The 27,520-nt window shown below is 34.5% G+C and overlaps 1 protein-coding gene across 2 annotated transcripts in view; it reads right to left on the bottom strand.

Annotated features, from left to right (window-relative positions):
* LOC136037219 (uncharacterized) overlaps positions 1–27,520 on the bottom strand; it is an 86,375-nt gene that overhangs the window by 54,733 nt on the left and 4,122 nt on the right. For both annotated transcript variants that reach the window (XR_010619888.1, XM_065719823.1), the window contains exon 2: positions 17,980–18,074. Coding sequence is in view for 1 of the 2 variants with exons in the window: in XM_065719823.1 (XP_065575895.1) it covers positions 17,980–18,074 (95 nt within the window). In the remaining variant the exon portion in view is untranslated. The remainder of the gene's footprint in view (positions 1–17,979; positions 18,075–27,520) is intronic.

Raw genomic sequence — 27,520 nt, forward strand, 5'->3', positions numbered from 1 at the left:
AAGGAGCAACATTAAAACTTAAAACGAAGAAAAGTTACTCCGTATATGAAAGGGGCTTTTCCTCCTCAATGCCCCGCTCTTTACGCTAAAGTTACTTACTGTTTTAAAAATAGAGTTAAGAGAAAGTGTCAAAATTTAGCGTAAAGAGCGAGGCATTGAAGAGGAAAAGCCCTTTTCATATACGGAGTAATTCCTGTTCGTTTTTTAAGTTTTAATGTTGCTCCTTACTTTCATTTAAAAAAACTAGTTTTTTTTTATTTAATTAGATCAGAAATTGAGAGTTCTGGTCTATTTTTTAAGTCCAAAGGGACTGGAGACCAGCCAGCTGCATAGGGGTAGTATTTCCCGGGGAGAATATAGTAGGGGGGTTCCATGGGGGGTTTATTATTCTGAAGGTGTTTTCTGGGCGTTATGAGCACAAGGCCCGTTTAATTAGAATAAGTAGCTTTTTCATTGTTCTAAAAATAGCGTTATCGTAAAGAGCGGGGTATTAAGGAGGAAGCAACTCCCCCAATATTCGTAATAATTTCTCTTTGGTTTAATTCTTAATGCTGCTTCTTACTTTGAGTTAAAAAATTGTTCTTTGTTTAATTTCTGATCGTTTCCTAATTAATGCCGGGAAATCCAGCCCCCTTATTGAAAACTGTTTTGCTATGAAACATTTCTAAGTGTCCTCCGTATTTTGGTCACTTAAAAAGGGCACTAGAAATTTTGATACTCGTTCAAATGAGACCTCGTTCGATCCTCTAGGATAACTGGTTAGAAACAATCACCCCTAGTAAAAAAAATAAAAAAAACAACAAATCGACACGCACCCGTAATGTTGCTTATGGAAAAAAAAAGCAAAATTCCGAATTTTGTATTCGAAGCTTGAATCCTCTACAGCTCCTCTGATATGCTGAATCTGAATGTACAATTTCTATTAAGTCATTTTATGTTTCGGGATGTTTCTCCCGTTTTCAAAAGTGGATGAATGTTCTCAGGCTCATAACTTTTCATGGGTAACATTAAACTTGATGAATATTATATATTTTGAATAAGCATAAAAATTCAAATCTTTTGATGTATCTATTGTTACCAAGTTTTTTTTTTAAGTTTCGGTTACTGTTGAGCCGGTAACTGTTCGGTTACAGTTTGTTACCAAGAACTGTGCGGTATCTATTACTGTCCGTCTATTGATAAGCTATTTATTTTCGGCGTTATGCACTTAGGCTACATTTCATTGCCATAAAATTTAATAGTTGTTGATGAACAAATTTGAAATTGTTGAAGTTTTCATACTTAGAACTGTGTAAATTAGAGAATCTAATGATGAACTTATTGTAATCTAGTGCTAGTTTCTATTGACAAGGGTTGCTCTTTATTCACAGTTTGTCATTTTAAACTTTTTGGCCCTCTGCCCTCTTAATTTTAAGAGAGACTCACACTCACCCCCTCAACCCAACATTTGACGTTTGATATTAATAAATCAGAGCTTCAAAAAAAAGAAGTTATGAACAACTTCACCTCTTTTAAAAAACAAAACATATATATATATATATATATATATATATATATATATATATATATATATATATATATATATATATATATATATATATATATATATATATATATATATATATATATATATATATATATATCATGAAAAAAGAAATCACCAATGCAACAGCACAGAATGTGTTTTCTTTTTTTCTTTTTTTGGTAGATTTGTTTTATTCTCTTTCTTGTGAGCCCGTCGATTTAGGGTATGGTGTCTGGGCTTCAATGATGGGAAGACCATCATCAATTTTTCGTGTGATGAATCTGTCTATCTATTTATTTTAATTATGTATCTAATTAGGGTTGAAATTAGATTAATGAAAGAGTTAAAAGCTATTTAGGCCAGGAAAAGATCCATGGGGTCAGGGGGGACCCTTCCCCAAGATATTTTTGACGCCCTTATTCTGTTCTTTTTCTTTTTTTATCTGTTTTAAAATAAAACTTTTAATTTGGTGCCCACCTCCAACCACATGGGTGCCCTAGGTCCAGTCGTCCCCTTACCCAATATTTTGCTCTTGATCTGCTAGATATTCAGACATGAAACTGCTCTTACGATTAGTTTACGAATCATTTCTTCATATAATTACAAGATAAACCTTGTTTCCATGAAAAATTAATCATATAATTAAACTTGCTTGCTAGATCTTCATCTTCAGAATGTGTTTTCTTTTTTTTTGGCAGATTTGTTTTATTCTCTTTCTTGTAAGCCCGTCGATTTAGGGTATAGTGTCTGGGCTTCAATGATGGGGACATGACAAGGCAACTTACAACATTAATTTATGTTAAAAAGTAATTTTTTTGAACTGCCCCTCTCCACTCCTCATTCGAAAAAATTCTTAATTTTAGTTTTGTGACTAATTAAATAGCGAATGGCCCAATAAGGCTTTCGTGTGATAAATTTGTATATCTATTTATTTTAAGTAAAATAACGTTCGTAACTTTTGATAGGAAAGACTAAACTTAATCAAAATTTCACATTTAAAATTAGCATAAAAATCCAATTCTTTTGATAATCTATAGGGATCAAATTTTCGTTTTTTAGGGTTTCGATTACTATTGAGCCGGGTCGTCCCTTACTTATAGCTCGTTGCGACGAACTGTTTAATACCTCTCAACATTATCTGAAAATATCTTTTCAGTACCATTAGCTTTAATAGTAGTATTAGTAGGAGTAGTAGAATTAGTATAGTTAGTATTACGGCCTTTTAATAACCCGAGTCCACACTGTGCGTTTCAATTTAGTTCACTATTCTCCTCAACATTCCCCGAAGGTTTCCCCCAACATTCCACTGACATAATCTTAGTTTCAGCAGTAGACCAAACATGTCTTCTTTCCCAATAACAAATACTATATAGACAATTGGTAATTGCTCTGATGGCTTTAGGGGGATGGCATCGAAAACATCCCAAGAGACTTAGTGACTGAACATTTAAACTATGATGAACAAAATGGCTATTTCAAAATTTTTATTAGATGTATTTGGAGAATTAATCGGCTTCAGAGCCTAATATGATAAGGGGTGATCGTATCCAACCAAAGGTACTAGAATATCGAGAAAGGGCTCATTTGTACCAATGTTAAAAGTTCCAGTCCTTTTTTTGTGGCCAAAAAAGTTGACAGCAACTAGCCCGCCTCAAACACCCCTTTTCCCCAATGTCGCCGGATGATATTTTTTAAATAGCCATTTCGCTCAACATAGTTAAAAGGTCCAGTAACTATGCATTTGGGGATAACATGGCCCCTATATAGCAAGGCAAAAGAGCTGTAAGTTTTTTTAATTTGTCCATTGTTTACATTCGGTATTTTTTTATCGGTAGGTATACAGACATTTTTGGTGGGGAGGAGGGATTTTTGGCGGGAAAATTTTCCACGTTAAAAATGTTTCGTGGGGAGGGAAGTTTTCTCGGGGGGGGAGGATAAACTTTCCAGAGGGAATCTTTACAGAGAGGAATTCGCCAGAATTCCTATACGAATTTTTAATGAAGATTGAATTTCGTGGGGGAATTTTGCGTAGAAGGAACTTTCCAAGGAGGGATTCTTTGTGGGGGGAGGTTTCCATGGAGAGAGAGGTGGATATCTTGGTGTTATGTTAAAAATAATCAGAAATAAAATTAAAAAAAATAAGTTTCTTCAATTGAAAGTAAGGAGCAACGTTGAAACTTAAGACGAACAGACGTTATTCCGTATAAGGGGGGCCTTGTCCCTCTTCCATATCCCACTCTTTACGCTAAACTTTAAATTTTTGTCCTAATTCCTTAAAAATGACTCGTAAAACATAAGGGTCATTTAATTAGAATCAGGATCTTTTTAAAAAGTAATAAGAAACTTTAGCTTGAAGGGCGGGGCATTGAGGAGGGGCAGTACTCCCTTACATGCGGAATGATTTATGTTAGTTTTAATGTTGCTCCTTACTATTAGTTGACAAAAAACTTTTTTTTATTTAATAACCGTAGAATGTGATTGTTTCTATGCAGATATTTTTATAAAATATTACTTTTTTTTAGAATTTTAGTTACTATTAGTGTCACTTTTATTTACAATTTGACAAGCAGAAAAACACTCCATCGGAGTCATCATTTCCAAAAACACCAGAAACAAACGTATTTTCAGATATAAATATTCCTAATAAACTTCTTTCAAGTATATCAGAATTCGATGGCAAAATGTTACTGTGTTTTCTTCCTTTTACTTTTTTTTCAGTTTATCAACATCAAAATAAATGGACAACAATGACTCTCTACCCCTACAAGGCTCCATGACGCGTTACATAGGGGTTAATACAAAAATAAATACCAAATAAAGAGTCACTTCTTAAAAAAAACAAGAAATACAATTAAATAATTTTGTGTTATTTTTACTTACCACTTCGTCCTCGAAATTCAAATCCAAGTCCACACCATCTCCCACCATCACTAAATCACAACAATTAAAAATAAATAAATAAACGTGCTCAAGCCTAGCATCTAGGGATGTCGCCCTACACGCATTACTCATCTTATTATTAAACATATAACAATATTAATTCAAACCAATTAAAAAAAAATCTCAAATTTATTCCCCATTATATCTATCAACCAGAAATATTTTTATTTGGGTTTAAAAGGCACCAAACGAATGAATGCTACAGAAACTATCAGGGAGACTGTTCCATACTTTACTACATGCTATTCGGGGACTAATACTAAAATTTGCGTCGCCAGTAAATTCGTATAGGTAAATTTCAACTTCATAAATCTTCCATATTAAGGCTAATGGTCTTTTTTGTTCCCGCCCAATTTCTGAAACAGATTCTAAGAATCTTAATAACGCCACTGCTAGTATCTATTCGATAGCAAACTCGTTTATGAGACTTGACAAAAACATAAACAAGTGGGAGAAAAAAACAAAAGATGTTTGTTTAGCAAAAGCACGTTAGATTCTACGGAGATTAATTTAAATGAACAGGTTATGTAAAAGAAAATATACCCACTGCTGAGCTAAAAATAGTGTTTTCTTTTGCACATCAATTTAAAGGGTAATCCTATATTTTTTCGCTCAGAGATTTTGATTCGATGTGCATTGAATGCAAATGGTAGAACTTGTACGAAAAATAGACAAATCTTTTATTTTCGAGATGGGTGTCTGTTTTGAAATGTAAAGCGTGAACTCTCCCAAACCTCAACCGAGACCGAGTCCGTTTGGAAATGAAAATTGTTTGGCTATTGGGAGAACCCTTGGGTATTGAGAATTGCAAGCAGTTAGCCAGGTGGGTGAAACACCCACCTGGCTATTTTCTTTTAATCCTCAGTTCTCGAAGTCCACCAGTCCCCAAACTTAAACCTCGTCATGTTACTTCTGAATTCCTTTTTACAAATTGTGATGAAAATGAAATAAATGAAATAATTATGTGTATGAAATAACAATCCTGTGGAGTAGATGAAGTATCGTTAAAGCAACAAAAACAATTGTTATTTCTATTTTGACTCATCTGATTAATTTATCACTTGAAGAGGGAACTTTTCCAGAAAGACTTAAATTAGCCTGAGTGCTACCCCTTCACAAAGGGAAGTCAAAAAATGAACCGAGTAATTACCGATCCATTTCTATTTTACCTTTTTTTCGAAGATTTATGAGAAAGTAGTCCATGAAAGAATGTATGATTACCTCCAGGAGTAGAATCTTCTGTGCGATACCCAACTTGGCTTTCGCAAAGGACTTTCTACGGATATGCACCAGCTATCTGGAATTCAATCCCCTTGGAAATCCGGAACTCAAATAACCTTACTACCTTCAAGCGAGCAGTGAAGGGTCGTTCCAGAAATACTGTTTAGATTTGAATATCATGCGGTCCTCCTCTTTTCGATCTTTTCTTTTATTTTCTTTTTTTTCTTTTCTTTCTCTTCGTCACTCCCCTTTTTTCTCTTTTTTTTTCTTTTTTGATAAATCCAGTTGATTCGTTGTTTCTGTTAGTTGATTGTTTAATTATTCTTTAGTTAAGTTTCTGCCCTAGTCAAGCACTTTTGTGCTTTCCTGGCAGATTATGTACATGTAATTATGTGTTTTTATTTAAATATATATGATTGAATTGAATTGAAGAATTCCTGCGAACAAAACTCTAGCACAGCTTGCATCAAACAATAAGTGCGTAATTGGTAATTTGATGTGTGTGTGTAGACTTGTTCCTGTGTTTGCGTACGTTTGTGTTTTTGTGCTCCTCAATCTCATCCTGCTAAATAACTAAGAAGACTAATCCGCCATTCCATCATAAATTTACTATGAAAAAGTAGCACATAAACAGAATTGATGGAAATAAAACTAATTTATTGGGAAGATAACAAGAGGAAAAGTTTGTGTAAAACGAAAAACTCAATGCATACCCGTACTAATGAACTTATTTTGGAAGAAATATAGCCTCTCTGGCGCATACGGGTTAAAGCACATAAAAAAGAATTTTTATTGAAATAGAAGAAAAGCGATAACAGTAAAAAGTTTGGGATTTCCCAAAAGGAATTTAAAAACCCTTGTCCATCGTATATGCCCCCATTAAAATACAACAACGAAAACAAACAGTCCGCACATGCAAAAGTAAACTACCCAAAGAAAAAGGATGAATGTTTGAGAGGTTTTTCACTCTCAGAAATCATATACCTCAGGTGGCTAGTACCAAGCATGGCAGAAGTGTGCCAAGCATAGCGGAACTGTGAGAACAGTACTAAGAGTGAATGATCTGTGCCAAGCATGACATAAGTATCCCAAGCATGGCAGATGTCTGCTAAGTCTGATACAAGATCGTGATTTCATAGCAATCTGGGAATGTACATTATACAATTAGGCTAGTGAGTTAAGTAATTGAAAATTAAAGAGCCATTTGAAACAGACGGACAGAAAATAAAATCCTTCAATGATCTAAATGTGAAACAGTCAAACATTACTGTCAATGCATAATTGACTGAAAATGAAGAGAAATAAAAATAAATAATTATACCAAACATAAAAGAAATGGGTACTGCTATATACAAATAATTAAATCCTAAACGATTAAAAATTAAAATGAGTGCTAAAGTTAAACCAAAAAGGACACAAATTACTGCCCATAGGAGTTCGACTAGAGTTCCGTTCTAACCGTAAACCAAAATAAAAAATTGTCGCTAAATAGAATCTGTAAACCTTAATTGTTGATGTTTCTTGTAATTAGTATATTAAACACTAAATAATTATACATTACACATTCAGTGCATTTTCAATATCTTTCCAGTCACCTTGATTTTTATAGTGGTTTTTTTTTGTCAGTACTTTGGAATTAATAAGATGAAAGCTATTTTCCTTGTAATAAGATTAGGGCATTAACGTTATTTTGTGTTAGGGCGAGATGCACAAGATTTCGGAAAGAAACTTAAAGACACTTTAATTAAATACCAAAAATGAACGAATTGTACAGAAAACGTAATAATTGTAGGAAAAACTATAAAATCACAAATACTAAGCCCAAGTAACATACAAGAAATTTATAAGAAAAAAACTAAAATTGTTTGTATTAAATGTATTTAATATACTTCAGACCAGATAAGAAACTTCATTATTTTTGGACATTGACGAAGAATGAGACAGAAATTTATGGAGGAAAAAATAATTTTCCTTGCCAATATTTTTTAACACATTTTTTTTTATCAAACACGAAGATTTATCTATTCCAAATGAGACCAAATTATTTCTTCAAAATCACTGTTTTCATGCATTGAGTTCCTGGTAAATTCACTGTTCTCCCCCGATCCCTTCTGTGCGTTTTTTTTCTTGCTGTTCACTTCAACTCGACTCAACCTTCTTTTTTTCCTCTTTTTATTTCTTGAGACAAGCTTGAGTCCTTCGGTTGGTGGGCTGTTGTACATTTTACAGACACAGGTTCTCTGATTTCCATATTCCTTGCAACCCTTGAGTCTAAAATTTCAGGAAGTAAGGATTCATTCCAGAAGGCTTCAAGCTTCGGAAATATTTTTTCCCAGTAGTCTTTCGATCGGTGAACTGTAATTATTTCCCAATCCTCAATAGAGTTATAAACTATTAAGTGGCATACCATTTTATCCAGTATCTCGAGTTGGCCTTGTATCTGGGCGAAATACCTGTGATTTTTTTTTAGCTGAAGACCTTCACTGGATAATTCAAGAAAAAATGCTTTAACTAAATTTTTTGACTGGGCCACATCATAAATGGTTTTGAACTCTGGTATATTATGCACCGTTTTTATCTCTATAGGTGTGCCATTAGGGAGCAGCCCATCTACAGATGCAGCAAGATACTGATACTGTGGATGCACACTGAGTCCTATTTGATCTCCCTTTACGACTTTTAAGTTGAATTTGTTTTCATATGCTTCTAGTGCCACTACTTCTAAATCTAAGCCCTTTTTCATTAGGGCAGAGCAGAATCTAGGTCCCAAGTTTCGAATTTGCTGAACAATTGGGGCAACTCTGGTGCTGTTTTTTCTGGTTGCAATTCTGTGGAAGTAACTACTAGTTATTCTCTTAGATCTTTCTTCAACCCAAGTGTCATTTTTGGATTGGCCCTTGGTACTGTTGAACAAACAGCTTATACTGGCAAAATCCAATCTTAAATTCTCGTCAGTATATTTTTGTATGGCCAAATTCATTTCATCAGAAGTCATGTCTGGCTTATTGCAATTTGGTCCATAGTCACGATTACCAAAGTTATAGTTTCTATTTTTTAACTTAGCAACGTGTTTTCCTCCAAGAGCACTATAATAACTGGTCAAATTACGTTTAGATATTACACGGAGTTTAGCCGTTTTATTACAATATTTTTTTGTTACGCTAGAAGGACTAAGCCCAAAAATATTTTTCCAAGCTAATTGATGCCATTTTGGACCTGAATTATAAGCAAGACTTGCTCCATGAACTCTTGCATGATATGAACCTCGTTTAGACCGGCTTATTTGCTTTCCTCCGATGAATTTAGCAACAACTGACATGTAGCTTTCAGCTAAGTTTGTAGTTGCGTCATTTCGAAGCTGCTCTGCTTTTCGACACACAATATCGACCTCTGTCATAACATCTTCAAACACGTGCAGGGGAAAATTATTCCACCGATCTTCTATTTTACTATTCACGGTCAATTCAGCAATCTTAGGACATCCAGAATCACATTTTGTGTGGTTTCCGAAAACATGGTACGGACCTCTTTTTAACAAGATTTTCAATTCTTCTGCTGTTCCATTATTTTCAGAATTTATTTTTATCGCACCCCTTAAATTTTTTGTCTGTTGCTGGATAATTCCTCGGGGAAGACATTTTGTGTACAAACCTTTTTTATTTTTGCACAAATTATATAGATGGGCTGTATAGTTTTTTGTGACGTGATTTGCACATTCATGTTTCCGTATGTTGGAACCGTAGGAAACACTTTGTTTTAGCTTATAAAAAACACTGGAATCACCGTCACCGATAAACTCTAAAAACTGTAATCCGTGCATCTCCTCACTGGAACGAAAGCCTTCAACTAGAATATCTGTTTCCATGCTCCTTGAATTTCCGTTATAATTCAGAAAGCAGAAATGATCTTTGGGAATTACTTTGGCGTTTGCAGAAGAAAAACATATATAACAGTATTTATTTTTTATGCCAACATATAACAGTTTTTTCGTAAATGCATCTATGATAACTGCAACATATCCTTTGGCCGAATAATCGTGTCCTTTGCTACGCTTATTCCAGCCTCCATCACATATCACTTTTGTCCAGTATGAGTCCTCCTTATACCTATCATCATGAATGGCTGATTTTAAGGCCTCTCGTCCATTTTCTAGAAAAATTTCCGATAAACTATTCATCCAAGCATTACCAAGCTGCCTTTCAATACGGGAATAAACTATTCGTGACATTGGTTTCACTCCAAGCACCCCGAAGACTTCACACAGTGTAGAATACCCTCCTCCACTACCCATGGCTCCCCAAACAGCCTTCGAATTCAAGCAGCCTTTAAGACTTGATTTTTTTTCGGAAAAAGCAACCTGTGTCTGGTCCGTAAAACTTGAAAGATATTCTTTTACGCTTGTTGCTGGACATTCTGGTTCAGCTTTAATCCTCTTTTCCCAGTTACACTTATTACACTTAACTTTCAGTTCAGTTTTCAGGCCTTTCTTTTCTAATTGCTTTATAATCAATTTTCCGTGATCGCAACTGATTTTGTGTCTGAATGCTGAAATTACTTCAGCAAGGAAATACCTTAGATTCACAATGCAGTTTCCATCTGGAATTCCAGATAAGTCTATCTCAGTATTCGTATCGGGGCAATCAACACCGTAAGAACCACTACCGTTTCCCAATTTATTTGAATCGTCTATGAGAGGATTTGCTGAAAATTCTTCTGAAATTTTCGATCCATTTGACAAATTATCTTTATCTTGTTCTCCAAGCAGCACCTTTCTAAAAAAAATGAAAAGAACCATAGAAAAACAAAACAGCGACCCGGCTCAATAGTAAACGAAAGTCTAAAAAACGAAATTTTGATACTAATAAATACGTCAAAAGAATCGGATTTTAATTAAATTTAGTTCTACCCATCAAAAGATAAGAGCCTGAGAAAATTTGTCTTATTTTGGAAAAAAGGGGGAAACACGCCCTAAAAGTCATAGAATTGTTTTGCCAGAAGACTGATCAAGGGTGCGTGTTTATTTGTTTTTTGTTTTCTTTTTCCCAGGGGTGATTGTATCGACCCATTGGTCCTAGGGTGTCGCAAGAGGGCTCATTTTAATGAAAATGAAAAGTTCCAGTGCCCTTTTTAAGCGACCAAAAGTTGGAGGGCACCTAGGCCCCCTCCCACTTTCATTTTTTTCTCAAAGTCAACAGATCAAAATTTTGAGATAGCCATTTTCTTAAGCATAGTCAAAAAACATAATAAGATGTCTTTGGGGACGACTTATTCCCCCATAGTTCCCGGGGGAGGGGCTACAAGTTATAAACTTTGATCAGTGTTTACCTTGACCTGATGCCCACTTAATTGGACAATCTGTCTTTGCTTTTTCTACAATTGGCCATGACTTGACTTTTCCCACAACTATTCCTTTTAATTAAAAGTCAACGGTTGAGGGGTTTTGGCTGAGGGGGGGGGGGGGGGGGGGGGTACAGGGGAGGGAGCTACGTTGAAGGATCTTTACTTAGAGGAATTTGTCACGGGGGAAAAGAAATTCAATGAAGGGGCATAGGATTTTCTAGCATTATTAAAAAAAACACTGAAAAAATTATAATGAAGAAGTTTTTCAACTGAAAGTAAGGAGCAGCATTAAAACATAAAACGAACAGAAATTATTACGCATATGAGGGGTTCATCTCCTCCTAAATACCTCGCTCTTTCCGTTAAAGTAATTTCAACTATATATTCTACGGACTTGGTGATTCTAGGGTCATTCTTAAAGAACCGGGAGAAAATTTAAGCTTTAGTGTAAAGAGCGAGGTATTGACGAAAGGGCAAACCCCCTCATATATGTAATACAAATATACAAAGTTCTAGGTGCTTTTATAAGTTACCAAAAATTGGAGGGCAACTAGACCTCCTCCCCCACCCCATTTTCTTCAAAATCGTCAGAACGAAAATATGAGAAAGCCATTTAGACAAAAAAAGATATGCAAATTTCGTTGTGCGGTTAGCCAAATCAAAACATGCATTAATTTAAAAACGTTCAGAAATTACATAAAAAAAAACAGTTTTTTTTAACTTCAAGTAAGGAGCGTCATTAAAACTTAAAACGAACAGAAATTATTCCGTATATGAAAGGGGTAGTCCCCTCCTCAACGCCTCGCTCTTTACGCTAAAGTTTCTTATTGTTTTAAAAAGTATAGTTGTGAGAAAGAGTCAAACTTTAGCGTAGAGAGCGGGACATTGAGGGACTACCCCCTTTCATAAACGGAATAATTTTTGTTCGTTTTAATGTCACTCCTTACATGCAGTTAAAAAAAAATTGTTTTTTTTTATTTAATGGACAAGAGGGAATGAAACTTGTATATGTAATTTTTACTTACCGGTATTTTAAATTCAGACACCTTTTGTTGATAATTTTCTTCCTCATATCTCAAATGTCTTATTGACTTCAGTTGACAAGTCAACTAATCAGAGACACAATGCCTTGGAGGCATGCCTAAAATTGGATAAGAATCCCGCCTTTTTTTCTATTGGCTGATGAACACGCTATTAAGCCGGAAACAGGGGTAAAATAAGTAAAAAGTAAGCACATTTTGAAATTGTATTTTTCTGATTTTGCTTTCAAACTATTTATGATAAACATCAGAAATTTTCTGTAATGGTTGTAGATTATAAAATCTACATATGATCCAAAATTCTACCCTCTGGAGCCAACTTCATACCTTCTAGCAAGAAAAATGTTGAAAATTAAAAATAATTTTTTGCACCGTTAAAAATAAAAATATAACAATTCTGCAACCAACATTTTTTTTTAAATACTGGCAGGATGAACTAAAAAAAAATCTACTGTCATTTCCCATCCACTAAATTTTTATTCACCAAACTAAAATAACTTGATTTCTTTTTTTGCACAATAGGTAAAGCATATACAGAAAAAGTGAAACCAACATTTTTTTCCTTTTTAACTCGAGAGTCATCAAAAAAAAAATCAGTTCAAAATCACCAAAATCGCAGAAGTTATTCATGATTTTCTATCATAGGAGAAATAGCATTGGACACAAATTAAGACCATTAGCCTTAAGGATTTTAAAAAAGGTTCTTCAGATGCATATATTGTTATCAAGATTCTGCTTTTTAGAATTTCGCCTACCATAGATCGTTTATCGTTAACTACCAAAAACAGTTTGAAGTTCATAGCTTTGAACTTAGCAAGGGTTGAAAAAACTCATCCACTGGATGAACTGTGCGTTAAGAATTCCTTATCAGTATTAACGAAACATCTAAAAATGGAAGGCCATAATCTTATTAATTATTAATCAGGCCTTTTTAATGAAGAGACTAGAACATTACTAATTGTGCACAACAAACTGCTTTGTTTATGAAGTTGAACAAATACAGTCAGAGGCGCCAACAGCGTTTCTGCTAAGAATAGCGACCACCAAAAAATTTTGCCAGGATTGAATGGGTGTCTAGACAAATCTCGTATTTTGTGCATAAGAAGGTAAAACTTGGTTTATTGGTTCTCTGTAAGCTCTAAAAAGTGAGAAGATGCTTTTTTTTCATTTTCTTGTTTGAACAATGGCAAACATTTACTGGTCTTTGGTGCAGTTGTAATTTAGCGTTATTAAAACGTAATTGAAAGGGTAAAACTAGGTAAGAAAATATGAATAAAGAGTGTACAAATTTTGACGGTATGCTACTTAAAATAAAAGCAGAAATTACCAGCTGTTTTTTCTTGATTTGTGATTCAAATACGAAACCGAACACTAAATTTTTATGGAGTGGGGAGGGAGGAAAATAGTTCTTTGTCTCCATCGACGTTATTCGTATAGACAAAAAGTGCATTACGTAATTGTAATGACAAAAGTATTACTTTTGTGCATTAAACTAGGTCTGAACTTTGTAAATAAAATATAAATAAAGATGATACAAATTTTGATGTTGTTCTTAAAACTAAAGCTGACATCACCAGGTATTTTTCTTCGATTAGTGATGCAAATACAAAACCGAATAGTGAATTGTGATGGAAAAAGTGAAAGGCTGTATCTATCTAGGAGGGGGGTAGGGGTTTGACTAATTTACAGCTAAGATAGGGGTTTTTGACTAATTATACAAATCAAATTCTAAAATGAATGAATATATAAGAAAACCGGGCATACATAAAAAAAGACGGAAAAAAGAAAAGATAATCATAAAATATGAAATGCAACGAGTTGCGAAGGGAAATGCACATAACTAAGTTATTTAAGCTGCCAATGGATAGTTTCTTTATTTATTTACTTATCGCCCGACCTGTCATGAAAAAAAAAGCCAAAAGACAGAGTACAACATAATATAAAACAAAACGAAAGAGACCGAACATACAATATACAGTACTGAATATACAGCCCCGAACAAATATCAATAAAGGTGGTCAAAAACACTAATGCCGATGCCGCGTCAACACTACTGCCGCGGGTGGGACGACTGCTCGTGCGATAGCCCCTCTTTAAAATTGACAACCAGTTTTCGAACTTCCTATCATATTGCTTTATAACTCTACAATTTTGTAACTTAACAACTTTATTTAGTAGGACCAAATTTGCATAATATCAGATTTCTGAAGCTTTCTCCCCGAAGGTGTAATGTTCAGAATAATGCACTGTGGCAGTGCAGTCCGTTGCATAGCCTTGTTAAAATTATGTGATTGGAGGGGAGTTTATTTTCGAAAATGCTGCAAAATGACCCATCATAGCTACTAATATAGTAGCTAATAATTTAATATAATTAATTATATTGCAATCGTCGCGAAATTGATATACTGCTGGATTAGCTTCAGAAAAAAGACCCCTTTCTCGTCTCCTTCTTCTTTTAGCTCCTAAATTATTAATGACAAACAAATTTTGAAATTGGTAACATATTAGAATATAATTCCAGCATGAATTGTATTCTATTACATCTTTTTATTGATGAAAATAATCTTCAAGAGCATACTGCTTACGGAAACCCGTCCCAGTCACAAGACAAGAATTTTAGGAAGCACCCTGCCTTGTACACTGTGCAAGTCATGGACTTTCATTTTACGTATGGTAATGGATCGAATTGGGTGCTATGTAGTTTTGAATCTCACTATGCATTACCAATAGAAATTCGGGCGAGGTCTTCTAACAATGACAAAAAAAAAAGACAAACTAATGGATGATCAAGCAGAACCGTAAAACCTTACGACAAAACACAAAGAGCTACACACTTCAAGGGATAGTTTCATTTACATAAGTTTGTTCGTATTCAAAAATCACCAAATTGTTTTTTACGGGGTACTCATTTAAAGCTATCCAAACTCATTAAAATGAGCAAACGATATGATCATAAATTTCCAGAAGTCGGGAATAAGTACAGCATAGTTTTTCTTTCTCCTGGATGAGGCAGGATGGCATTTACCTCTTAAGTTTTGTATCTCTCCCCTTCCAGAAAAATTTATGTTGAAAAATGCTTTATTGGATGATTTTCACTTAAAAATACCCTCTTTGGTTTCTTATACATACAATTGTAAAAACGGCATATTTGCCAGCCCCCCAACTCTTATGGATACCATGGATACAGTACCTGTTAGGTAGTAAATATTTTTCAAGCGTTTCTACAAGAAAGATCTCCCTGAATAATTAATCTGTGTAGTCTTAGCTCTAATCAAACGAGATTTTAGAGATATCTCCGAGCCTTGCATAAATATCCGGCCTCATATGGATTGTGGCGACTCCTGTGGTGGTTCTGGCCTCTCTTGCACCCGAAAAAAAATTGATTAGCCCCCCCCCCCCTGTTTCCCCAAAAACATTCAAGTAAAATTTTGACAAAATTTTCATTTATTAAGAAAATTATTTTGAAGTTATTATTTGTTTAATAATTTACTTTTTAATTATTTTTTAGTTTATTATTTGAATTATACCATTATCGTTAGTTATTCTAACTTAGTTATTTTAATTTTTATTTTTTTCAATATTTGATTTATTTTATAAATTAATTTATAATATACTAATAATTATCATTATCAATTGCGCCATGAACTTTATTTAAATAGAAATAAAATTTCAAAAAATATGAAATGATTTGAAACGTGATGTTATTTATTTGAAATTCCTTGTCCCTATAATTTCTGCTCCTGGGCCAAGGGCCCCCACTGTCCCATCCCTAAAACAAGCCTCTGGTAACTCTAAAAGCGTAACCACCTTACTTCTACTTTGTCACTTAGATGGCCTGTTTTTATAATTTTCCAAAGTAAAAGTTCTTCTAAATGGCTAAAAGAGTAGTTCAGGCCAAGGGGATTGCATCAGGGCCACCAATAACGATTCACCTGGTGATTCAGCATTACCACACATTTATCCAGCAATTTTCAATGTCATTGTCAGTTTTGAGGCCACCTCTGACCCCCCTCTCCGTTGGAAACGAACAATCGAGAATTGTGGATGGGGACAGAATGCCGCAAGAGGTCATTCAGTTATTTTCCAAACGTGCATAATATAGTGAAGACTTGCACCCTTGTGTCTTGATATGGCAGTTCAAGTTTTAACGTTTTTCAGTTCAAGGTCTGGAAATTTGTTAGGGTAAGATAGTGATATTTCCTTTCTCCCACATTGCTGAATATCGCAGTAGATTGGTCAATGTCGAACGCGCTGAGAAATCATTGTGGAGTGATACTTGGAAAAGTCAGTCATCTCCTCATGTTTCGAATAAACCTGGATTTCGTTGACGACGTTCCTCTAATTGTAAACGCTGTTGCCAGCTAAAAAACTATGATTCTAAGCATCTCCGAGACTTTGAGTACCGTTAAACTAATATCAATTACTACTTTAACTAACCAGTTGAACTATCAGTTACTCGTTACCCGTTAACCCGTTAACATTAAACTAATCACTTATCAGTAAGATTGATGTTATTTCTTCAAACAATCTGCTCTTTGGCAGCTTAACCTCGATGGCAAATTTGAAATAAAAAATTATATTAAAATTAGCAAACATCAAAATTACAATCTGCTGAAAAAAAATTGTTTTGATATCAGAAGTTAAATCGTTTATATTTTGACATTATTGAAGCACTACCAAGAAAAACCATGTGACAATTGTAATCACAACACATTTTGTTCTAGTCGCAACCATGCTATTAAAAGTTGGGTGGGAGAGATGCTTGTAGCAAATGATACCTTTTGACAAGTTAGATCTGGAGGACGAGAAAAGTTATTTATATCTGGGGCACCACCATTCTGGAGTCAGGGGCCAATGGACTACACTGGACGAAAAAGAAGATAATAAATACTTTCTCTAAGACTCAGACGACTGTGAATTACCTACAATTTGTCCTAAGATTTTTAAAATCAAGTCATTTTCATCTTATTGAAAACATTATTAATTGTAAACCAATCTAAATGACATTCGCTTTTTGTTTTTAGATCCATTGATTTCAAATCCCCTCCTGAAAATGTATTTCCCTGCCAAAATTTCCTGGGTGAGTCTTGACTCTTGTGGAAGTTTAAGTAAAAGTGTTAAAAAATTTATTCTCAGACGAAGAATGCTGCTGATGCTTAACCACAGGTTAATCTCTTCCTCCTCTTTCTCATCTTCTTCTCATTCCCTTGCTTTCATCCTTTCTCTTTTTTCTCTCTCTGTCTCTCTCTTTTGTTCTCTTATGAGTTCTATTTCGACTGATATTTGTTGTTCTTACAGGATAACATTAATCATAAGAAGTCAATCTGACCTATTCCACGTCTTAAAATTTTGAGGTTTGGAGTCAAAGCAAATGATTCATTTTTGGCTTGATCTCACTTGATTACAATAATATTTTCTAAAGTAAGGGGTTAATCTCAAAAAGGACAAAACACTTCTGACATCAAACACCAACTATACTAGTTTCACAAGGAGAGTATTTGTTTCAGTCCAACCCAAAATAGATTTAAGAATATTGTCTTTATGAAGCATATTATCAACAATGTATATTCATCAACTGTAAAGGAATGATCTTAAAAAAAACAACAATGGAAACAAAAAATGACTTTCAAAGTAGGAAAAATTAAAAATAGTACCACTTAGTTTACACGGAGGTATGTTTTATGCATTTTAACCTTCAGTTTAAATTTAATATTTTTCACAGCAAAATGTAATATTTTGTGAGGACAATGCCGAAATAAAAAACTAGAAACACTAACTCAGAACCGATTGAAAGTAGTCACAAATCACCTACCCCCTTAAAAAGATAATGTAATATTTTGTGAGGACAATGCAGAAATAAAAAACTAGAAACACTAACTCAGAACCGATTGAATGTAGTCACAAATCACTTACCCCCTTAAAAAGATATTTCTTCTTGCCACGTTTCAAACAGTTCGTGGTTACAAGCTGTAAGTAAGGAGTCACTCGGTTCAATAGTAACCAAAACTCTAAAAAACAGAATCTGATATTAATAGATACATCAAAAGAATTGGCTTTTTATGCTGATTCTAAATATATAAAATTAGCTAAGTTTTTGTTACCCATCAAAAGCTACGAGCATGGGAAAAATTGCCTAATTTTTGAAAAAAGGGGAACGACCCCCCCCAAAAGTTAAAGATTATTAATGAAAATTTCACCATCTGACTAAGCACATCAGATAACCTTACTGTAGAGGTTTTAAGCTCCCAACAAAAAAATGTGGAATTTGACATTTTTGCCAGAATCACGGATCATGGATGCGTGTTTATTTGCCTTTTTGTGTTTTTTTCCCTATGGGTGATCGTATCGAACCGATGGTCATAAAAGATCAGAAATTCGAAAGAAAATTATAAGCTCTAGCGCTCTTTCTAACTGACCAAAAAGATTGGAGAAGAACTTGCTCCCTTCCCACGCCCCTTTTCTTTGAAATCATCCGATCAAAGTTTTCAAATAAAAATTTTTCTTAGCATAATTGAAATAACTATGTCTTTTAGGAAACATGACCCTCTCCACAGCCCCTGGTTTAAAGTCAGTAAGCTATGAAATTGGCCCATTTTTTACGTACACTATTTGTTATTAGAAAGTATACGACATTTTTTTTTTTGGGGGGGGGGGGAGAAATTCTGCCTGGGTGGGTTCTAATGGGGAGAATTTCCTCTTGTGATGGTAGTTTCCGGGGATGAACTTTCCTCTTCCGTACTTTCTTTTTGCTGACTCAATTTTGTATGTGGGGATGTTCCGGGGGAAGTTTTCAGCGGGTTTGAAATAGTTTGGAACATAAGGGTGGGGGGATTTTCCGCGTAATAAATTCTCCGTGGAAAAATTGTCTGCCAACAAAATCCTCCGTGGGGGATTTTTCCACGGAATAAACTTCCCACTGGGGGGGAATATCTGGTAATAATTTTCTACAGAAGGGACGATTCTAGAGTAATTGGAAAGACGATTAGAAATCGAAGTTTTTTCAAATGAAAACTCGCTAGTGAGATTTTTTCTGACGGAGTCGTCCGCAGTAAATTTTAAGGGGAGAATTTCAGAGATGATGTAATTATCCGGAGTGCATTTTACAAGGAGAAGGTAATTTCCTTGGGAGAAAATATCCACGGATAAGTCTTCCACGTGGGGAGTCAATTTTTCATTTAGGGGGAGCTAGATTATTTGGAAATCGATCAGGAATTAAATATAAAAAACAAGTTTTTTAACTGAAACTAAGAAGTAGCATTAAAATTCAAAATAAAAAGAAAATTCTCTATATAAGGGGTTGTTCTCCTCCTCAGTTCAGTTTAGTTCAGTTCACTCGGGTTTAATAAAAAAAAATATAATACTCATAACTTTCATGATCTTTCTTCTCTATGCAAAAATGCATGCTGAGTCCCTTAACACCTCAAAACTTATGACGCACTATGACTCATCCTCCACTCTTCGATACAACCATGGCCCCTTCAACATCATCTTTAGAAGTCCTTACCATTTCATTCAGGAGCAAACCACTCCAATCTACACTTAAAAAAAATCAATGACTAAATTCTCTTATCCATTTAAATTCTTTATTCAATTTAACCTATTTCAAAACACGATATTTTTTCATTCTCTTTTGAAAGAACCAAGAGAGGTCCTACCTCTCAGTTAGAGTGGAAGGGTAGTGTAAGCCTTAGCACAGACGATGTCAGGCAAAAAATCTGACCTTATTGTTTGCGTATGTCAAATAAGGCTCTGTGCATATAGTCTTGTAATTAGAAGATGATGTTCGGCTACCAAACGGAATATATCCTAAAAGGTGGCAGAAGCAAGCCGGAAAAGAATCTGAAAGCAAACACCTAGTAGGAAAGCTCAAACAGCGATATTAGTGAGAGATAATGTTCTGTATGTTTGATGATCTTCAAGGCATTCTTGTGGATACAATCGAGTTTTTTCTAGATGGGATTTGAACGGTGACTGCCATACCATTGCGAAATATTGTAAGTGGGGTTTGATGAGCAAATTGTAGAGAAGGGTCAGGATTTTACGTGGGAATGTGTCCTTCAGTTTCTTCAAGATACCTAGATTCCTTGAAAGCTTTAGTTCTGCAGCATGGGTATGGAGAAAGAAAGAAAGGTATCAATTCACTATCAAGGGATCACACATACAACCACACAAAGACAGACAGAGAGACAAGCAAAGAGCCGCTCAAACGTATACACAGAGAAAGAGAGAGAGACAGAGAGAGAGAGAGAGAGAGGGAGAGGGGGGGGTGAGAGCCCTACTGCTTTTAGTTTCTGCCCGTTCTGAGGTTGACATGGTAATTTTTTGTAATTTCTGTTCGTTTGGGCTTCATCTATTTATTAAGAGCGGTTCATGGTAGTTTTACACTTACAAAATTATTTGACTTTGTTTTTGCTCATTTTTTGTATAATAATTCTTTGACTCTCCTTGAAAAATTTCTCTGTCAGAATTGTTTTTTTTATTTAACCAGTATTAAAGGTAGATTCTTTTGCGGGACTCAAAGGTTCATATATTTGTTTCTTGGAGTTTGGTTTCCGTTGACAAAGGCCTTTTTTGCTTGCCGTTCATCACCATGAGCAAATTTGTAAAAAAAAAACAAACTATTATTTAAGAACTTCCATAAATTTACACATCGTTTGTTAATTAGGCTTTATAGACTGTTGGCCTAAAATTAGTTTGCTCTGCTAACCGAAAAGTTTGAAAACCAAAATATGGGCTAATAAAATGCCGTGTTCTCAAAACATTTATGGTTACAGAGGTTCATTAAACATCTTTTGCGGTTTTATTTAGCTTTAAATAAAAAATGAAAAGCAAGCTGTTGGCAGCTATGCACAACTCGCCTCTCCGCACTGTCAAACAAAAGCAATATTTATGAAGCAGAATATGCCTTGTATGGTATAGAGCTTCGGTTTGCTTATCTCATTCAGTAGTTAAAGTAACGATTTTGAAACTGCTTTGCAGCTTATTATAAGGCAAGATATAATCATTTAATTACTAACTGGAGGTTTGCGTGCATATTATACCTAGGGGTAACACTTTCATGAATTTTTGTTAAGCAAAAAGTGTGTGGCCTTAGTGTGAGTGGTTGTGTTTCACAACTGATTTTGATGGAGAATTTGCTTCTGTTTTGCCACCGGTATTTAAAACCAATTTTTTGGTGCAAATACTTGTAGCGAGATAAATTTGTGTCGCACTGTGGCTAAATACGTTCTAAGATCACACTGGCCATACATGACGCATGAAAGAAAAAAGAAAAAATAGTAAATGAAAAATAAAATCAAAGAAACGAGAAAAAACGAGGGTTGTCAGCCAGTGGAACAGTATGAAGTAAGAATAAGCAGATATTTCGACGAGGGCCTTCGCCAAGTCGTCTTCAGTGCTCAGAAAAAATAAAAACGAAAACAATATAACCTTTTGAATCAAACTTGACAAGAGTAGACTTGTTCTGTATCTGCTCTTGCGAAGTTTACTTTAAAAGGTTAAGTTTTTTTTGGATTAAATTGGAGTTTCTTGTCGAAATATCTGCTTATTTTTACTTCATATTGTTCCACCAGCCGATATTACCCTCGTTTTTTTTCTGCTCTTTGATTTTATTTTTGGTTATTATTTTTTTCATATATGTTTCTACAATCCATTGTAGGCTAATTATAATATATAAAACTAAAGAATTTAAAATATAAAATCTACACTGGCCTGATATACAGAAATGTGACATAAACACACTTATTGAGTTATATTTATGGTTTAATGTTTTTTGACCGTTTCTCTTTGGACTGTTTTTTTTTCTTATTTTGGTAATTATAATATATAAAACTGAAAATTTTTAAACATAAAATCTACACTGGTCTGATACACAAAATTGTGAAATAAACATGCTTATGGACACATAAGACTTTCTAACTAAAATTAGTTCAAATAGTTGCAAAAATGATTATAAACTGTAAAAAAAACCTATTGAAGCTGGTTCGCAGGGAAGAAAGATACGTATTTAAAAACTAAGAAGCATAACCGACGTTACAGACCACTTAAAAATAATTAACGGTACATAACAATACTTAACAATATTTAACAATAATTTTAAGAACTATATAGCAATTCCTCCTCAGAGTTAAACTCTTGGATGAAGATACAGAGTGAGAGAAAAGTTCACCCACTAAAATCCCATCACTTCAAGGAACATTTAGACTGAGCACACAACACATTGCAAACGCGGCACGATGACTGGTTCCCAGTAATTATTGAAGTATTTACAGTGTAACAAAAAATAAAACATTAGTTTTCTTTTCTGCACAGATGGAGAAATCTCTAATAAAAAGATATGTCCGGAGACTTCCCCCTACTAAGAGAAGTGATAACTATGACCAAAAAATTAATTTTGACATCTTAAAAACATTCCCCCTCTGAACACATATTTTGAGGCATGCAGTTATGGAGTGGTTGTCCTCTTCATATATCAGGTAGTTTTATCTTCACTTTGAGTTTCAATGTCCCTATTTAAGCTTTTACTTACATTTGGAGTATATTACAATTGAAAGTTAAAACGTAGATTTTTTTTATTTACCCATAAATGAAATTAAATAGTCTTCCTGTTTAGATTTTTTAGCTCTATTTTAGTATTTCCCAATTGTTTTTATTCTTAAGACCTTCTATAAGTTGTCGACTTTTACTAATGCAAGAAGTCAAATAAAAGAATTAACTTTCTGAAAGCGCGCAATACTCTCTTATTGAAATCGTTCCTTGTACATCAAGCCAAACTGGCATGTATGCTTACTCACTGCCATGTAGGCAGGATTCCACTTTAAGGGGGAGGAAGCTATACTTTTTCTAATTTTTCCAATGAGGATAACAAAAAAGGCATTTTATATAAAATTGACCCTCAAAAACGTATTTTTGAAATCTGGGGGGATAAAAAAAAACACAGAGAGACACAGAGCCCCCTCTGCATTTGTCCCCATTTTAATCCTCAATGGGGGGTCCTCAGTTCGATTTGATTGGGGGAGAAGAAAGAGTTTCTTAAAAAAACAAATCAATACATATGACATTATAAGAATCACGAGAGTTTAGGGAGGTGAATTCCAAAGCCCTTCCCCCCTGCTTTATTCATTACATCAGATTGTTCGTGATGTTTGCTTTTGTGAGCTAAAAGGTTCCTAAGATGATTTACTACCGTATGGGCGACATTAGAGAGTAGTTTTGTTAATTTAAGTTAATTATTTATGTGTATACGCAGGAATATCTTTTAGGGAACTTCAAGATTATTGTAAGGGGAACTGTATAAACTGTGTCGCAACTCATGGAAAAACAGTCAATTGTATATAAATTTCAGAGGAATACAGGGATAAACCCTACGGTACCAAGACACAAAAAAAATCCTTCTCCTCTTGTGTGTGGGACTACTACCCACATCTGGGCTTCGTGGTCAAAATAATGTATATTTGCTTACGCGTATTACCTTTTATTGTAGAAAGGTAGCATCAAGTCTCTTGCTGAAAGTCAAACAGTTCGTGGTAACGAACTGTAGTAAGGAGCGACCCGGCTCAATAGTAAGCAAAACTCTAAAAAAGTGAATTTTGATATCAATAGCTACATCAAAAGAATCGCATTTTAATGCTGATTTTAAATATATAAGTTTAATCAAGTTTAATCTTACCCATCAAAAGTTACGAGCCTGAGAAAATTTGCCTTATTTAAGAAAATAGGGAGAAACACCCCCTAAAAGTCGTAGGATCTTAACGAAAATGACACCATCAGATTCAGCGTATCAGAGAACCCTACTATAGAAGTTTCAAGCTCCTATCTACAAAAATGTGGAATTTTGTATTTTTTGCCAGAAGACAAATCACGGGTGCGTGTTTATTTGTTTGTTTTTTTTTTTTGTTTTTTTTTTTTCTTTTCCCCAGGGGTCATCGTATCGACCAAGTGGTCCTAGAATGTCGCAAGAGGGCTCATTCTAACGGAAATGAAAAGTTCTAGTGCCCTTTTTAAGTGACCAAAAAAATTGGAGGGCATCTAGGCCCCCTCCCACGCTCATTTTTTTCCCAAAGTCAACGGATCAAAATTTTGAGATAGCCATTTTGTTCAGCATAGTCGAAAACCATAATAACTATGTCTTTGGGGATGACTTACTCCCCCACAATCCCTGGGGGAGGGGCTGCAAGTTACAAACTTTGACCAGTGTTTACATATAGTAATGGTTATTGGGAAGTGTACAGACGTTTTCAGGGGGATTTTATTTTGTTTGGGGGTGGGGCTGAGGAGAGGGGGCTATGTTGGAGGATCTTTCCTTGGAGGAATCTGTCATGAGGGAAGAAAAATTCAATGAAAAGGGCGCAGGGTTCTCTAGCACTACTATAAGAAAACAATGAAAAATAAACATGAAAACGTTTTTTCAAATGAAAGGAAGAAGTAGCATTGAAACCTAAAACGAACAGAGATAATTACGCATATGAGGGGTTCTAAAAATACTTTAGTATAAAGAGCGAGGTATTTAGGAGGAGATAAATACCTTGCTCTTTATGCTAAAGTATTTTTAGTAATTTCAACTATTTATTCTACGGCCTTTCTGATTCAGGGGTCATTCTTAAAGAATTGGGACAAAACTTACGATTTAGTGTAAAGAGCGAGGTATTAACGAGGGTAAAAACCCCCTCGTATACATAATAAAAATATAAGGTTATGAAAGTTTGTTATGTAAGTTAATTCTTAAGCTACGTGTATTTCTTACTAATAAAAACGTTCATTAAAAATTAAAAGTTCTAGTTGCCATTTTAAGTGACCGAAAAATTGGAGGGCAACTAGGCCTCCTTCTCCACCCCTTGTTTCTCAAAATCGTCTGATCAAAACTAAGAGAAAGCCATTTAGCCAAAAAAAGAATTAATATACAAGTTTCATTTTAATAATTTATGTGCGGAGAGCCAAAACCAAACATGCAGTAATTCAAAAACGTTCAGAAATTAAACAAAAAAAACTAATTTTTTTAGCTGAAAGTAAGGAGCGACATTAAAACTTAAAACGAACAGAAATTACTCCCCATATAAAATGGGTTGTCCCCTCCGCAATCCCTCGCTCTTTACGCTAAAGTTTGACTCTTTGCCACAATTCTACTTTTTAAAACAATTAAAAACTTTAGCGTAAAGAGCGTGGGACTGCGGAGGGGACAACCCATTTCATATACGGAGTAATTTCTGTTCGTTTTAAGTTTTAATGTCGCTCCTTACTTTCAGCTAAAAAAATTAGTTTTTTTTATTTAATACATAAAAAGGGTTAAGCAAGGTAAACATTGTATGAAAGTATGTCTTTTTGATCCATTTAAAGCGTCATGACGATTCCTTTCTCTAGGCCACCGAATAATGTAGTTTCATTTTCATCTATGCTTATCATTAGTAGTACTTAAGTCCTCTCTTCCTAATAATGATTTCTAAAAAAGTTTTTTTATTCTTCCACATATTCTTTTTGAAATTTAACATGTCACCAAGTTAGGCTATACAGCACCAAGCACCAGTTGCAGCACTATCTTCCTTTTGACACTTGTTTCCTTTTCTTGTTTCCTTTTCATGTTTCCTTTTCTTGTTTCCTTTTCTTGTTTCCTTTTTAACATGTCTCTCGTAGAATAAGCCACCGAGATTGCCACATTACATTGAGATTAATACATCCGTGCTGAACGCATTTTCCCGCTGAGATTCATTTTCAGATTTCATCACTTACGTTCAACTCATGCTGTGCTTTTAGATTTTAGCAAATAAAGCGATTCTTACTCCAATGTTCACATTCGGATTAAGATACAGTAACCTTCTGAACTAAATCCGTTCTAGCTGAGCCAACTGTTTGCTTTTATTCTGGTTCATCACGCGGATGTAAATATTAAACAAGCAAGAATTGGCCTTGAAAATTGTCAGATGAAAACATACAATATAAGAAAAAATATTATCACTGTATCTATATAATATATAATGCATTTATATCAATGTAATATTTTATTCTATATTGAGAAAAGTTGTCGCAATGGGAAGGACACTATTAACCCCTCTCCCTAGCACTAATAATAAAGGTGTAGACCAAATATATTTCCCTGAAATAAAGAGGTATTAAATATCAATGTCTACCAATTATCAATTTGCTTCATGGAAATACACTCTTTGGGATAACTGCCCCCCCCCACCCACCAATTATATGGAGCAAATCATTTTAGTTAAATAAAGCTTTAAAATAAATGTCAGAAACATTTTTCTGCAATAAGATAGGAGGTCCCCAACTCCCCAGAGCACCTTTATTCAGGCTTAGTTTAACCATTTAACTTGTGTAGACTGCCTGATTTCTCAGGAACGAATGTGCCACTTTACGGCATTGTTTTCTCTACAAATAAAATGAAATATACCTCAAATACAACAATTCAGAATCTAACAACTCCCCGGAAGCTCTATCCACCAGTGCAATCACAACCCCTTGTTTCACTGAAATAGGGTGACACGAATGAAATTTGAAATAACTATCACTGTGTAGGCTTTCTATAAATTGAGCACAGTAAATGGAAGAAAATGTCACAGAGAATGGCAACGTAATAAATTTTATATTTGGTATCAAAAAGTCCGTAGAGTGACTCTGCTGCATAGTAACCAAACCTCTATAAAACGAAATTTTGACATCAATAATACATCAAAAAATTGTTTTTTTTCAGATTCCAAGTATATAAGATTCATTAAGTCTATTGTTACCAATCAAAAGCTAGGAGTTACACATCAAAAGCCTGATAAAATTTGCGTGATTCTCGAAAAAGATGGGACACCCCCAAAAAGCTAAAAAAAAATTTGAAAAATATTTCATTCAGCATATCAGACAATCGAACTATAAAGATTTCAAGCTCCAATCTGAAGAAATATAGAATTTTGATTTTTTTTTTTTTTTTTGTCAGAACAAACATCACGGTCCTTTGTTTACATATATTTTTTCCCCGGGAGCTGTGGTATCGAACTAATAATCCTATAATGTTGAGAGAGGACTCGTTCTAACCAAAATCAAAATTTTAAGGCCTTTTTTTAAGTGACCAAAAAGATTGGAGGATAACTAGCCCCCCTTCCACGCTCTTTTTTCTATAAGGTTGATGGACCAAAATTTTGAGATAAATTTTTTGTTCACCATTGCTGCGAAATCCAATAACTATGCCTTTGGGGATAATACAACCCCCACAGGCTCTGGGGAAGGGCTTTAAGTTGTAAAATTGTTTCATTATTTGCGTAAAGTGTTGGTCAATTGGAAGTATATAGACATTTTTTTAGGGGGGGGGATTTTCGGATTCAAAGGGGATGACTTTCCGCGGTGAGTATTTTCCACGGGGAGGAAAGTTTCCAGGGCTAAACTCCCCAAGAAAAATTTTGCACTTGGGAATTTGCAGAATTCCAATACAATTTTTTATTTGTCGTAATATATTTTTGTTGATTCA

This window comes from Artemia franciscana, chromosome 2, assembly GCF_032884065.1.
Source record: "Artemia franciscana chromosome 2, ASM3288406v1, whole genome shotgun sequence".
Lineage (NCBI taxonomy): Eukaryota > Metazoa > Arthropoda > Branchiopoda > Anostraca > Artemiidae > Artemia > Artemia franciscana.